Source organism: Nipponia nippon, unplaced genomic scaffold (genome assembly GCF_047370975.1).
Source record: "Nipponia nippon isolate SJK-2023a ecotype South Korea unplaced genomic scaffold, ASM4737097v1 scaffold_12, whole genome shotgun sequence".
NCBI classification, from domain to species: domain Eukaryota; kingdom Metazoa; phylum Chordata; class Aves; order Pelecaniformes; family Threskiornithidae; genus Nipponia; species Nipponia nippon.
The window spans coordinates 4,325,084-4,340,286 of record NW_028262313.1 but is presented as its reverse complement, the minus strand read 5'-3'; the positions used below and the strand labels follow the sequence as shown (position 1 = coordinate 4,340,286).

The 15,203-nt window shown below is 38.0% G+C and overlaps 1 protein-coding gene across 7 annotated transcripts in view; it reads right to left on the bottom strand.

Annotated features, from left to right (window-relative positions):
• Positions 1–15,203, bottom strand: part of AMMECR1 (AMMECR nuclear protein 1) — a 110,701-nt gene that overhangs the window by 34,085 nt on the left and 61,413 nt on the right. For 5 of the 7 annotated variants that reach the window (XR_015702534.1, XR_015702535.1, XM_087748444.1 and 2 more), the window contains exons 2-4: positions 11,699–11,809; positions 11,185–11,288; positions 9,323–9,353 (exon numbers count right to left, since the gene is read on the bottom strand). Coding sequence is in view for 5 of the 7 variants with exons in the window: in XM_087748444.1 (XP_087604570.1) it covers positions 9,323–9,353; positions 11,185–11,288; positions 11,699–11,809 (246 nt within the window). In the remaining 2 variants the exon portion in view is untranslated. The remainder of the gene's footprint in view (positions 1–9,322; positions 9,354–11,184; positions 11,289–11,698; positions 11,810–15,203) is intronic. The other 2 variants (XM_087748445.1, XM_087748441.1) reach the window with 1 other exon arrangement.

The window sequence follows — 15,203 nt, the reverse complement described above, 5'->3', positions numbered from 1 at the left end:
CACAGAACTTTTTTTTTAAATGCAGACATTCAAATCTCTTTCAACCTTCATACAGTTGAGTCAGAATGTATTTTGGCTTTAAACATTTCTGGCTTTACATTGACACTTCAGTTGAATGGGATATAAGCCAATATTTGAAGAAAAAGAAGTACTTAAAAGTTTTTATCACATACTAAATATATTTTTATTCTAAATCATTTGCCTTAGCAACTTTTCTCATAGAGAAAAACTATTAGTCTTCTAAACTGAGAAATACTGTTTGAATGTACCAGCATGAATGTATTTCTAATCTGGCTTTTGTTTATGAATAAAACACTGAAAACGTTACTGGCAATTAGGCTGGTATCTAAAGTGGCAAATTAATTGCATGTTACAGGTACCTTGGGACCTATTTCAGTTTGTGGTATTATAGAAGTGTAAGTCATTAAAATTACTTGAACTAGAAGTATCAAAAAGTTGTACTGTTCAAAAAAAAAAAAAAAAAGAAGAGCTTTTCTTCTTTCCCCGTATCAAATGAAACCAAATTCAAACTAAATAAAATGTACTCAACTGAAAAATTCAGTAAAAATAAAAAGGTGTAACATTATTCCCTTCAGCAAAGTCACATTTCCTTGCTGGTAAAAGTCTGATATACCTGATTTCATATACTGACTGACACAACCGTTAGTAATCGCCATTATCACAAAGGCCCCTTTCAATGAAGCTGAGGTTGCGGCTCGTGACAGATGGGGACGTTCCCAAGAGCTGTGCTCGGGCTCATCCGAGCACTCCTTAACATCTGTACAAGTTCCCCAAGTTCTTGTTATTTATATACTGTACTGCTCCAGCCTCAGAGGCTGCTTGCCTGACTACTGACCATTTATTACAAGTAATATGCACCAAGACAAAAAAATTTATTGCACTGGAGCAGCAAACCTAAATTTAAGCACGTGAGCTAAAAGACTTTGTAGCCTGCATATTATATTTAAAACACAGATGCATGTCACCATTCCCCCCCTGCAATACCCTTGCTTTAAGAATTGAGTGTTATCAGTCCTACTGAAATTGGTATTGATGGCCAAAAAAAGCTCTTCTCCACTATCGTCAAAAAGCTGTTCTCCGTGTGTTAATTACAACTATATTTAGAAAAGTTTTAATTAAAGTTTTGAAAACGCACATAAAAGTAGGAACCTGTGAGGTTAGAAATATTTTTTGGATCTACGCCAAACAGTATTAAGAAACTTTTATTTACATACTTTCACAGCATTAGATGCTTTGTAAACTGTATCAATACATTGTCATTTACATAGCTAAGAAATGAAAGGACGTTCAATTTCTGTTTGTAAAATAAAGGCTATCACCAATATACACTTGCACGGAGCGTATACATCACTCCATACACTTTTATGGAGTACTATTATTTAAGTATTTTATTATTTATGGAGTAATTATTGAAAAGTGCATCAACAACCCAAAGGGAAGAAACAAACCTGGAGTGCTTTTGTCCCTAATATTGTATTTTAAAATAATGTTAGGAAAAAAAACAACTGTTGTTTTCAGGTAAGTATATATTCCCTCCTACAGTGCATCAAATGAATAGTAATACTTCTGTCATTTGTAAATGATGAAATTCAAGACAGGTCAGCTCCCCACCCCGAGATCACATGCTCAAATACGTACATTATATGAGATGAAATAGTACAGAACGCTGGGGCCTGTAGGACTTTTGGACCACCTCAGAATCTGAAGTGTGTTTAGGCTTAGATGTCTTCAGACATTCTTCAGCATTTTCTGTGGCTGCCTATGGCCCACCAGAGGTAGATATGCTATTTCTTCTTCCATGAGCTTTTCCACCATCTCAACTATACAGCTCTGTAAAGGACACAACTTCTCTCTTCCTGGTGTCAACAGGAATGATTTTTAGAAACAGATATCTGTTGGTACTATTTAAAAATTCCAGAAAACATTGCTACAGTTTACGAGAGCATTTTAGTTCTCATTACTCTGTTCTATGGAAAATGGTACATTCAGTTTGAAAAGCTTCAACATCTTTGTGTTAGTGAACGAGAGCTTTTGGAGCCTGGTCCCCCACAGTAAATTCATGCTATTTCTTCTTTATACAGTCTTAAAAGGAAGCATCAGAAAACACCTAAATGGAGGAGGTGCTGACAGACTGAAAACTTTAATTGAGACTCCTTTCCCACAGTGCCTCCCACACAAAGCTGCAGAGTTTAAAGATTTTAACAGCCTGTAAGCATAAGAGACAATTCCTTTTCCTTTGACCTCACTTAATCCCTGATAACTTGTATTAAAACAGTAGATTTCACCAAAAATTAGCTCCTTGAGCCAAACAAAGCCGTTAAGTTTAATTCTACAGGGCGAGGTATCTGATATACCACTGCTGCACCTCAGTTTCCAGCATCTTAGGAAGTGAGGGACAGACTACGTTAACATCCTTCTCATATTTAGCACACATAAGCACTGACCAGTATGCACAGTGGGAAGTTTTCTCCACCACCACCACCCCCCGCCCTGCCTTAGCAATGAAGTTGTGGGAAATGTCCCTTACTCTATGTTAAAAATAAACACCTACTGCCAAGCTGAGAACAGCCAGAGAGAGAAACTTGCCCAGAAGCAGGTAACTTCTATGCCAACTTCTTCCATTCTGTCCTACCTAAGAGTTTCCAAATACGCAAAACCTTTCTTTAAAACCCAAGTGCTCTGAGCCACACTTGATCCACGCCTCTCTGCTGTGTGAGCACCCAGTTCTACCTTGTATTCTTCAGCACTGGCCCATAACCCAGTATGTTTTTGTAGTGCTTAAGAAATCAACAACTCACTGAAAGTCTCAAATGAAAGCAAAGACTTTTAGGAAATGTTTTGAAGACGTTCCCTTTAAGAGTATCATACAAAAAGATGAAAAAGTTGACCAAAAACCATGGAGTCCCAACAACTATCCATACTAGGAACGGAAAAGCAAGAGTTATGGCAACGTAGAGCTTTGCTCGGAAAACCAGAGCGGCCAGTTCCCCTGCCTCCACCCTCCCTCCCAAACACTTATGTCAAGTAATATTCAAAGACAAGTACAAATCTGACTTTCAAGCAAACTAGTGTTTGCAACTCAACTAGAACTCCATCTTTGAACTTCCAGGGTGTGCACCGTTTTCGTAGCACAATGGAAGGAGACTGTGTGGGAAGAACATGACATGCAAGAGCATCGTGGGAAAGTCCAGAGTCACAGATGACATGGCTCCTCCCTGAAACCCATCTGGAAAGTCTGAGTAACTGCTCGATTTCCCCAGTTACCCATTCACATTCAATCAAATTTCAGGAATATCTGATTTATTCAATTTATATCATAAATTACATCAACTAATGCAAGTTATTTTGCTTGACCATGACTTTTTCAAAGTATGCATTTTACGAGAAGGATATTTTTTAAATGCCCAATTTTTAATGCATATTTTTTTAAATAAGATGATGAAATCAGTATTTAAATTCTGGACATAATTCCTTAGTTACACCAAATTTTACTGCGGAGACCTTAGACTTATGACAGTCTCAGCAACCCCCACCCCAACCTGAACTTCATCGAGCCACTTTATACAGATGTAGCAATTTTGTAATCACTTTGAATTCTAAAATTCCATTTTTCCTAGATTTCTTTTACCTTTTATACCTTTATTTACCTTTCATAAAGAGTCAATTCACAGAGTAAGTTTATTCCACGAAACACAGTAATGCATTCCCCTGTGCCAAAGAATTCATATTCTATAATTCAGTTTTCCCAGCAAAACAGTAAAATGGTTATCAATATTTGATAACCCTGGATCTATTTAAAAAGCTTTGGTAGAGCATCGTTATGCGCTCCTCCTTTCATGGAGATGATAATCTCAGGACTGTCCTTCCATTTGTAGTGTTTTCCTTTGCTTGCTTTCAGGAAGTGTTGCTAAGGGAACAGACTATCAGCTACCACTAGGTCCAAAGGTCTAGCAAGGTGTTTTTCAGGAAAAATAGACCAACAATTACAAAACCGGTATTTTATTTTATTTTTAATAAAGAAAAAACAAAATAAGGCAGAATTACTACACCCCCAACGCACATAATGTGTGAGAAACATATATTCACTAGGGCATGCTCCTTCTCCCTCCTAAACAACATTGTTCTATTTTCATTTCATAATGAAATAAGGAGAAGCATTTAACCCATCATTAAAGCAAAAGTTTGGTTTTATTCCACTTCTAGAGCCAGTAAGGTATTTAGCTTTGCCCTTTGAGAAAAGGCAGTAGACGGTCCTGTTAAGCAACAGTTCCCTGAAATAACGACCTGGCACTGTGTGCACAAAATCATTACAGACCTACTTACTGAATTGACTCACACAGAGTAACTAAGCCTGGCTCAATAAATTCAAATTTGTATACTTCATTTAGAGTTTCTGTGAGTTCACATCACAATCCATTTTACTACTAAACAATTCCACTATAACAGATCTGAGGATTTACCCAAATTAAAACGGTGTTATTTGTAAAATTAATGTCTACAATAGTTCAGCAACAAGCTTTTTTCGGCTTAGATGAAATTCAGAAATATAAACAGCTCCAAGTTTCAGTAAAGTCTCATCTCCATACAGATGACATGGCAGGCAAAACACATGAAACTGTATAAAATACCTATATGTTAAAATAATTTTGCCTGAGTTTCATTAAAGGTAATCAGTCACCATTTAAAAAATCAAGCTGCTAATACCTTAATTTTATATTTTACCAGAAGCATTTTGGAAAACAAAAAGAGGGTTCTGAGATTATTAATAATACCTCTGGAGGTCAACACCAGCATAAATATATATCTTCTAATTTGTAAAGCAAAGTTTACTGCTGAACTGTCTTAATATACTCTGGCCCAGTTCTGACTTAGAGTTTAAGACAATACTATTAAGTCAGCTGCAATTCTTATAAAGATTATAATAAAATAAGGTACATTGTGTTAATATCTTTACTAATACTATAATTAAATGTCCAGAACACCAATGGAAACCCTGTATATCTCACATGTAAAGTTATAACCTCAAAAGATAATCAGAAGGGAACAGAAATGTAAATTAAAGGATAAACCAGAATAAAAATAAAATAATAATTAAAAAAAAATCAAAACTTGAAGAGGCTTCTGTTGCATTTAAGATCAACTTGCCTTCTTAAAAAAGGTTTTCCTAACAACTTACACAAGGCTTGTATGCTAAAAGCTTTTCTAATTTTATGTGACTGCATCAGCCCAACAAGAGATTACATCTCTCTATACATCCCACCTCACTTATAAACTAGAACAACCTGATTAAATTGCTTTTACTCAGCAATTTGAGAAACTTAATGGATCCATTTTCTAACAAATATGATGTCTAACTGCTTGACAGAAATCACTTTCAATACTTCTGCCCCCTATTACTGATTTTAATTGAAATGTACTTATTTGTGATAGAACCCCCCCCTCTCCTGCACTGCACTTTATTTGGGGGGAGAGAAACAGCACGTGGCCCAGACACGACAACTGTTGAGCACTAAAAAACAAAACTCATTTAAGCCTGTTTGCAAAAGCGAAAATTACAGCTACCTTTGCAAATGATTTCTACACAAATGTAAATCAGGTGCAGCACAGGCCAGCAGACACAGACAGTGGACCTAGAATTTACAGAAGAGTAAAAACACCAAATAGAACAGGAGCATCTCAACTATTCTGTATTTTGGCAGCTGAGGCAGCTCACAAATCCTGTGGCCACACAACAAAAAAAAACCTTAAAGATGCTATATTTTTAGCCCTTGCACTTTATCTCTGAGTTATGGTAGAATAAGCTTTAAAAGTAAATCTAGTAAAAATTGGTTTAAATTCATCTATTGCCTTCATATTTCCTGTTGTTTCCTCGGGTCCATTCCCACCTTCTCTGAAACAGCTACTCCCTCCTCCCTTCAGAGCAACAACGCTACAAGGCTATAGTGCTTATTATTTCCTAATCTCTTTCAAACATGGCTTTGGCTCAGGCACCTCTTTCTTTTGCTAAGGAGTTATAGTGACTGGGCATTGCTACAAATGGACGAGAATCACTTAAAACACCTTCTCTGCTGCTGACTACATGATGAGCAGGATATGCCTTATACTGGTCACTCGAAGATGTCCATGTCATGGCAACATCCTCAACTACCAGTCTTTCAATGGGGCCCATGGTACCAATTAGCAGTCCTGCAGCTTCTTCAGCATCCTTGAACCTTCCTTACGGCCAGAGAGATCCCACCCTGGGCTGAGGGAAAAAACACTCAGTACACCATTCTAAGTGTCAGTTTGGTACCCCGCTTCCCACCTCCCCAGGACCGTAGGATGCTCTGAACTCATTCCTAGCTGCAGACTCTCTAGGGCAGAACCTTCAGTGGTGTAAGTGAAAGACACGTGCTGTGACCACCGGAGGAGCCCCAGCTGCCTGCAGTCTTCTTGGCTCAAAAGGCTTTGACAGCATGTACGGCACTTTTATTATTAAAGCTTAGTGGATTTTTTAAGTTGAACCCCCACTAAAAACTTAGCAACTAAATGGGGTCATAGGGGTAAGTGGGAGTTAGGAGTTACACATTCCAGATGGTTATTGCCACTGGCTTCTCACATGCTCAGTGGGACACACTGGTTGTCCATCCACTCAACTAGACACAGAACCATGTTACCACAGATCTCCCTAAGCACTGATTCTCACCTTGAGGTCCTCCCTCTGTTGCAGATCATCCTTTAGTAGGGGCAAAATCTGTGCCCTCTGCCTCAATAAGATGTCCTTGAAAACTCAGAGGCAACCAGCAGACACCTGCTTCTCACAGAAATGTACAAATGAAAAGGAAGCAACATGATGCTTCCCGGCTTTAAAGATGATGTTAAACATGCAATAGCATAACACTGGTGAGTTCAGGCTGTCAGGAGTCTACATTGCTCTCTGCAGAGTTTAATTTTGAAAGTGATAGTGTAAGCTTCATTTCACAATTATCAGGCATCTTTCACTGGTGGCCACCAGACGCAGAGTAGTAATAGAATAAAAAAAGCTGACTTTCAGCAGCGGTCTACTATAAATCAGAGCCACAAAATAAGACAGCCTGCAAAGTATTATCAGTGGGCAACACAGAAGCAACAATGTGCTCTGAAATATTACATGAAATGCTATTTGCAGGAATTAATTCAGACTATGACTTCTGTGAACAGTGAAGGTCACAACAAATGTCAAAAACATATAGAATTCCACCAACTCTGCAGATTAAAAATTGCGGTCAGATACATGAGTATGCTTTGCCCTGGATCAACAGCAATGACTGTCTACACCCACAGCAACATTGCCTGATAGTAAAGGCTTTGGGAAGTTAGCACCGAGTTGTAGGGGCTGATTACAGGGAAGGTTGAACAAGTCTATGATTAGTAAAAAAACCCAGGAATTAAACAGAGTAGTCACCTCAGCTAAACACAAGAGGGAAGCTGCCCTGTCTGCACAAATACTTGCCTCTAGTCTTTAGTAAGGCCAACATCAATATTAACATGATCAGTCATTCAATATTTTTCAGTTTTACCCCTTAAGTAAGTTGGCCATACATGTAGCCTTGCAGTTGGACGGTTAACTTTACTGTGTGGAACAGGAGGAAAGGGTCAATGTTTTTCAGAGAGAGCAGGCAGGCGATATGGCAGCAACAAGGACTAAGACTTTTGAAATTGCTGACAAATAGAGAGCAGTAGCTGATGCCACCGGTAGCCAAATCCTCATATGGAATCTACACCCGAATTCAGTTATGAGAAAGTTGGGTTGCAGGTTTCATTTCCTTCAATATTGTGCTTCTCATCCCAAGCTGCCCTCTTTGTTTTCATTTCTTGATCAACCCCATCTAGGCTGAATGTCTGACAGCAGCTGTATTCTCTCAGGTGGAGTGGTTAAGTAGAACACAGAACAAAAAGACTGATTACATCATATAGTCAGTAGAGACAGGCCTATGCTAGTTAGGGAGGGTGGGTTACATATTATTTTAAAATTTAAATCCAGTTTTCAGCCATCACAGTAATCCACTTAAGGCTTGGAGTCCTCCAATTTTTCTTCACTGCTTTCTTCTATGACAGAAGGCTCTGTCACATAACATCTCCCTTTATCTGCCTCTTGTCTACTATTTCCCTCCCCAGACATATGTTCTAGCTTCGATAGGATAAACCAATGCAGAGTTAAAACCTAATTTATACACCTATACTTGTTATATCCCCAAGGTGTAAAAGATGACTTCAAATTATATGAAATGGGTAGAAAAACTAAACTGAAATTAATAAATGAAACCATTTCATTCAGTATCTCAAGTGTAAGACAGCAGGAGTTTAAAACTTCAGTGCCAAAACCTAAAGTCTTACTGCTGAACAGAATACATGAAAAAGTAATTTATCAACCTGTTATGAAATTCTGTGGTAACCTGCTTCCAAGTTCAGTGTATTGTCTTGAAGGAGCTGTAAAACACAAGGTATTTTTCATAATCTGGATTTATTTTTATGCATTCAGGTGGGATATTCAATTAACACATTCAGTCTAAAGGACTATTTTGCCCATGATAAACTTCTTATGTCCTAATATACAATATTCAATACTGTAAAACATTTTGGACAAGGATAGATTTTTATTCAACTAACCTCCTAGTAAAATCATATAAAAATCACTAAATCTGAATCTATCTTCCCATAAAGTTCTGCAGAAGATTTTAATAATATACTTCCTTTTCCCTGTGTTTCACTGATATAACTGCAGAGAAAATTGAATTCTAACACGTAGATTTTATTAGGAATACAGTACTAGCATTTTTAACTATGGGTATTCTCATCCCTCCTCACGACTTCGGCAGATGCATCCAATTAACGATGAATCATTCTACATAAATTTCCTGTTTAGAACATACTGGCAATACCAGCATAACAACCTACAGAGCTCAAAATGGGGAAGAGAAACTCACTGGGTCACACATCATCATCATTTTTGTTTATAGACCCCCAAAAGGTGTTTTTTAAGTCAGGGTGCGCAGGTGTCCCAAGAAAGAAATTGTGCACTTTAGATTCCTAGATGAACTATCATTATGCTATTTGAAGAAACTACGCTATTATATGCAGATAGAGATGTATACGCTACACATTGTATACAGTATACAACTAGAGATCACTACTAGTATTAAGGAAAATTTGATTTATCGTGATCCTAAGCACTACTCAGCCTATTTGTAATAAAATTGTGCGTGAAGGAAATTGAGGATATTTCGATCGCAAAGCACCAGGACATATAAGAACAGACATTCTTCTGTACCATTTTACTCACTGAAAGCTGGGCCACAATTCCACAGAAGGTGCTGAAAAAGAAAAGAATGAACTAGACAAACAACCTGGTTCTGTTTATCCACGCTGTATCTTCAGAACAACTGAAGAAAAGTGCCTCTCATTGTCAAAGTAAAATAAAGTCAGAAGAATATCTGCCTGTATCGTCAACTGAAAATTTTGGTCAAGTTCCACTTTCTGAAGTGGAGAGCCCATTCTCATGCTACCTACTTTGTTGATTAATTTTTGCCTTCCCTGAAGAAGTTTGGGTTTTGTTTTTGGTTTTGTTTTTTTTTTTTCCCTCTTTCAGGAATTGTCACATCTTCTGCAGGAGCCTAATGCCCACATGCTGCTGAATCACGCTATAACGTCCTAGTTTCTGATCCCTCCTAGTGAGAGCTGTGGAGCTCCAAAAAGGTGCTTCTTTTATTCCTCAAATGCTCTCTTCTGGAAGCTCTGTAGTTGAAAAGACTCACACCATGAAGGAAACTGATCAGAGGTAACCCTCTCTTTCTTTTTTTAAATTATGATTGATAGAAGGGAACAACTTTTTCGTACATTCAGATACGAACTTTACATTTCAGTGGTCATACCTGAAGTTTGGGGCTTTTTTTTTTTTTTTGTAAAACAACAGAAAACATTTTTGGTGCCATAGACATGAAAAAGGTTCCCCATAAAATGTAATAAAATCCAATATGCCACTGAATATATATATATATATTTTTTAAAACAACTGATGAAAAATAGGTTGGTATATGGTTTCATTTCTCTCATCTTGAAAATTACTCAACTATCCTCTGAATAGCCCAGAATAAACTTACACAGCATGTGGCCATTGCTTAAACACTGCACTGAAAATATTTCCGTTCCCTTTCATTTGAATCACTTTTCATGTATTTTGACTTCAGCTTTCAGAGTTAGAATGCAGTGACAGGAATCTTATAAGCATTTTTAAAGGTATGCAGGAGTACAGCACTATGTGATTTGTGAGAATGGAAAAATCCATGAACAACAAAGACTACTTTTTTGGCTATCACCTTCTTCCTAGTCTTAGGGGGCAATTTTCTGTACAAGCCTATTGTTCTCGATCAGGCACTGTAAAGCGTACACTTAAATGAAACGCTCTCCAGTGCAGGGAGCAAGTTGTTTTTCCTCCAGTCTGGCTCACTAATGCTTAAGATTTTAAGGCTTTTACCCTTCAACAGAGAAATTGCTTTGAATTTTATTATAAGCTGCTTCTCATTGACCATTTTGATTGCTGAGGTTTTAAAGAACACAACCAGAAACATTCCAGATCACATAATAAATAAAACCAACACAATAAAGGTAACTAGGTCTTTCAGAAGCCTGTAAGGACTCCAGGAGATGAGCAGTTCATTTCTTCAAGCTGAGCAGAGAAGCATGAAATGAACTTCAGCTTGCAACAAACTAGGGGGACATGTAAGAAGGAACATGTCCCATTTTAATATTACTTAATACTGGGATTGACAAGGCATTGTAACAGCAAAGAGGAAGATCCTGTAATGGAGGAAAGCCTCAAATCTAAAGTGATCTGGAGGCACCAATTATTTCAAGTGATGACAATTTTAGAGGTCTACACATGCCAGAATGTAGTTTCTATTTTAAAGCACTATAAACAGTCTATTGTAACTGAGTGGAACAAAATTCCATCGATTCTTTAGAAAATTAACTTAAGAAAACTCTTGGAAAAAACAAGTAGAAAGCTTGCTACTAGCTCTAGTGATAAACTTATTAGTTTTCACTCTATGCAAAGGAAATGGAACAATATTAAGGTGAATGAATTTAGGCGTACATCAAAAAATGAAGGATTATGCTGCCAGGGAGTGAAGGATTATCATCACTTACCTCCCTCATCCAGAAGCTTCCCACTCAGGGGCTGGGATGTATCTGAAGAGTAACATGTAATGGAAATTTGTAGCATTAAATTAACTGCAGCTGATTGGAAGCACCTGATGGAGAAGAGGTGAGAATACCTGCTGTTTTAGAAGTGTGAATAGGATAATCCCCAAATCTGACTTTCTGGTCTTCTGCCCTGACATTAACTATTAAGGTTAAAATTTGTCTGAACACTGGAAAAAATACTATAATAGTCAGTTACAATAAGCTACTGGAGAGTAGTTTTCCAGACCAATAAAAAGAAAAAAGGCTCAAGATATGGTTTTTTAACTGAAACCATAGCCTCATGACACCAGTAGTCAAATAACCAGGCAATACACCTAGCATCAAAAGGAGATACAATTTTTCATTGATCAGTACAGTGACACAGCCAAAAAACCCAAAACAAACCAAAGCACACCTATCATCTCCTCTGTAGACTATTTAAATACGTAAGTCAAGGCTACAGAAAACAAAATCTTACCTAGTAAGTGTGTACTCCCTGAGTCCTGAATGCAGGTTCATGGCGGAAAAAGTACCTATGCATCCACGCAATCGTTTATCTCGACCAATCTTCCACGTTACAAACAGTGGGCTGTTTTAGGGAAGAAAAAAAAAGACATGATCACAGAAGCAATATTGACAGTCGGTGTGAAACTTCAGCAAGAGTGCCCTTCCATTTTGCGCAATGGGGGACCAAATCTCTAAAATAACTGTATCTGAGCAGGCCGCAGTATTTAGAGGTGTCCTTTGCAATTCTTTTGACTGTTCTAGAAACGTTGCTCACGTGATATAATAGAAAATAAGGTTACTGGAATAGTTAATGGACAGAATGAAACTGCTTGGTAACAGATATGATATGCTCAGTATCTCTCACTGGTACCCATCAGCCTTCTCTTATGAATGGGAAAAGCCTTGCCTTAGGCGTCTGTACATAAGGAAGCCCTTACAGAAGGGAAAAAAAAAAAACAAAAAAAAAAACCCAAAAACCCTGTCACACTAGCCACCCCTCCACCTGAACACAAATACTTTGGTCCATAACACTGCTGGCAAGAACCTACCAGAGATCCTTGGAAGACAAGAAAATTTAGAGACACTCTCCAAACTTAAAGAACTGCCTGAGGAAAGGCTATTTTCTCCATGAATCCCAAGGTAGTATTTAAGAATCTGAAAACTTACCAGGAGTGGAGCAAAATCTCTAGTAAGTTGAACATGTCTCAATTATATGAGTGTGACACTTACAAAGAAATACTTCTACTATCAGACAACTTTGTACCAATCTATACACTAAGGTAACAAGAAAGACAAACCATGCAACTTTTGGGGACCAAAGTTTTCCTTACAGTTCTAGAGCACTGCATCAATACACAAGCAACAGAAAACTACACAAACTTGAATTTCTCAAGGGAGTACACATGGCTCCTGGGTACCCAGTCCTCTCAACTCTAACAAAGGTTTCTAATCCTGAGATGAACAGGGACATGTAGAGGAGAAAAGCATATAAACTTTACTCTTTTTCCAGAAAGGAGACAAATCAAAGTGGATTACACAAACAAGAGTGTGCTTTCCCTTACTGTTAGGCTTAAAAAAAAAAAAAATTAAAAAAGGCATTTCAGTTAAACAACTTGATCCAGAGTATTCTTGATCACAAACAGGTTCACGTTTCTGCCAAACAAGCAACCCCACCCTGCCTCCCCCAACTGCAGAGCACCTCCCCCTTAAATCCTGAAGTAAATCTGGTGTTAATTTTTGCGGAAAGTCGTAGGCCATTCAGGCATAAATATATATCATTCTTGATATAAAGACTACACCCACCCTGCACTAAAGCTGACAGAAGCAAGGTGCATCTCTGACATTTAGAGCACCCGCAACCACCACACACACACTTATGGATGCGCAACTGATTTCCCTCCAAAGTTATTTGATCAGGCACTGCTCTTCGGCATTATACATGTGTACAAACCATTGTGCTGAATTAATCTTGTTTTTCTTTATAGTTGTTTCCTACACAGTGTCCTTACTCTATAGTCCATAGGCACTGCTATGAAGATCAAGAAGTCTAAGATGAGGTAACCTACCTCAGGCTAGCATCTGAGAAGCAGGTTACAAAGCAAACGTAATTACCACATGTGCCTTTAAGGAGGGGAGCAGACCTGGAAGCATAGATACAGTCAAAATCCACAAAAAGTCAAGTTGGCTGCATCAAAAAATAAGAATAATCTTCTGTTAGTACTTTCAGCTGCAAATAATGAGCAGATTTACAACAGTGCACTGTAAGATTAACAGCACTGCACTGCAAGACAACCTGTGATAAGTATGTCTTGTCTGACTCCTCATCTGAAGGACCAGTAAAAATATAACCTGCAAGTTTCTCTGTATTTTGTGAAGCAGAACCTCCCTTTCTAGCTATGCTGAGATTCTTAAGATATACTAAAGCTAAGAGCTTTATTATATGAGCAGATCAGTCACTGCACAACTGCACGGATCACTGCACAGTGTAAGAGATGGATGTAACTGTACGGGGGGTACATACATATAGGTACATGTGCGGTTTTGGACCCTCAAGGAATAGCCCATATTCCTTTCCTCCTTCCACCCCATTCGCTTTGTCTGGTGTGGCACAAGACATTCATCGTGTGATGGCAGAAAAGGATATGCCCCTCAGTCTCCACAGCACTAATGCAGCAGCATCCAGTCCTCTCAAAACTTTCCAAAACCTGTTGTTATTGCCTGCTGGCACAGGAACCTCCTCCTTCTTTGATTAAACTCTACAAGTTCCTTTCTTTCAATGATGATGAGTAGAAGAGGAAGCTGAAGTCATATCTTTCTTTTGGATTTGGATTTCCTTTTATTTCTTTTTGCCCCCTCCCTTTTTTTATTTTTTAAGTTCTTTGGTAAAAACTGAAGAGCATAAAGCCAGAAGGGACTATTACCTAACATTTAGCAGAATGCAGGTTATTACACTATTCTCCATTCAGATCAACAGGTGGCATTTTACTAGCATTTTCAAGAAAGGTATCCCAGTTCCCCTAAATGGTATCAACAAAATTATTAGATCGCAATGGCACTGAGAACACTCTCTCCCCTTGCACAGAAACAAGCTTGAATAAGATTCAAACTGGACTTAGGATTATTCTCTTGACCTTTATCTTTGGATTATGAGATTTATTAGCTGTAATACACTTAGCAGAGGGCTATAATTCAGGGAAACATATACGCATTTAGTTTCTTGTCAAAACGTAATTCCTTCTAGGATGCATCATTACTGCTACTTTAAAAGGACAATAGAAGAAAACATCCAGAGACCATCACTGAATGTCAAATAGATTACTGAAACATTTGCCTATGCTTTGAAGGTCCTTGTCAATGAGTACCAACAGAAAAAGTAAAGGTTATATACACACATTTTTGTACTAGTGGTAGTAATAGTATAAACATACCGTTTGGACTAAATTTGAACCTCTATCCATTGGGTAAATGAACCACCACTGGTAGCCATACATCACAAAATCTGACTAAAGATGTTTTCCCAGCCTTTCAACTTCTGTATTCCCCCACACTTGCCTCTCTGTTTCCCAGGAGCCACTAAAGGTATCAGCATGCCTACACGGCAGATACAAGCCTACTGAACAGAATTACTTTTCTTAATTACCATCACAGATGTCTTCAAAGTGTAATACGCACCAAAGGTTTAGAACAGTCAGTGACCCAAGAGGATTCTAACTCTTAAGATTCAAGAAATAAGGCTGAAAGGGACCTTCAGGGCTTCTGTTATCATAAGGAATAATTAAAGTCTTAAAAATTGCTAGAAACAATGGGGACAAAACCCCCAAAAAGAAAAATTAGAAGGTTGCCTCAGAACCTCACTGAAGTTCAGAACCTCTGGAAACATGCCGACTTCCTGCCAACATGTTTTCCCAGTCAGCTTGTACCTAGCTATTCTTGTGCCAACATTGTCCTTTAGTTTAAATAGTTCTTTTCCCGTCCTG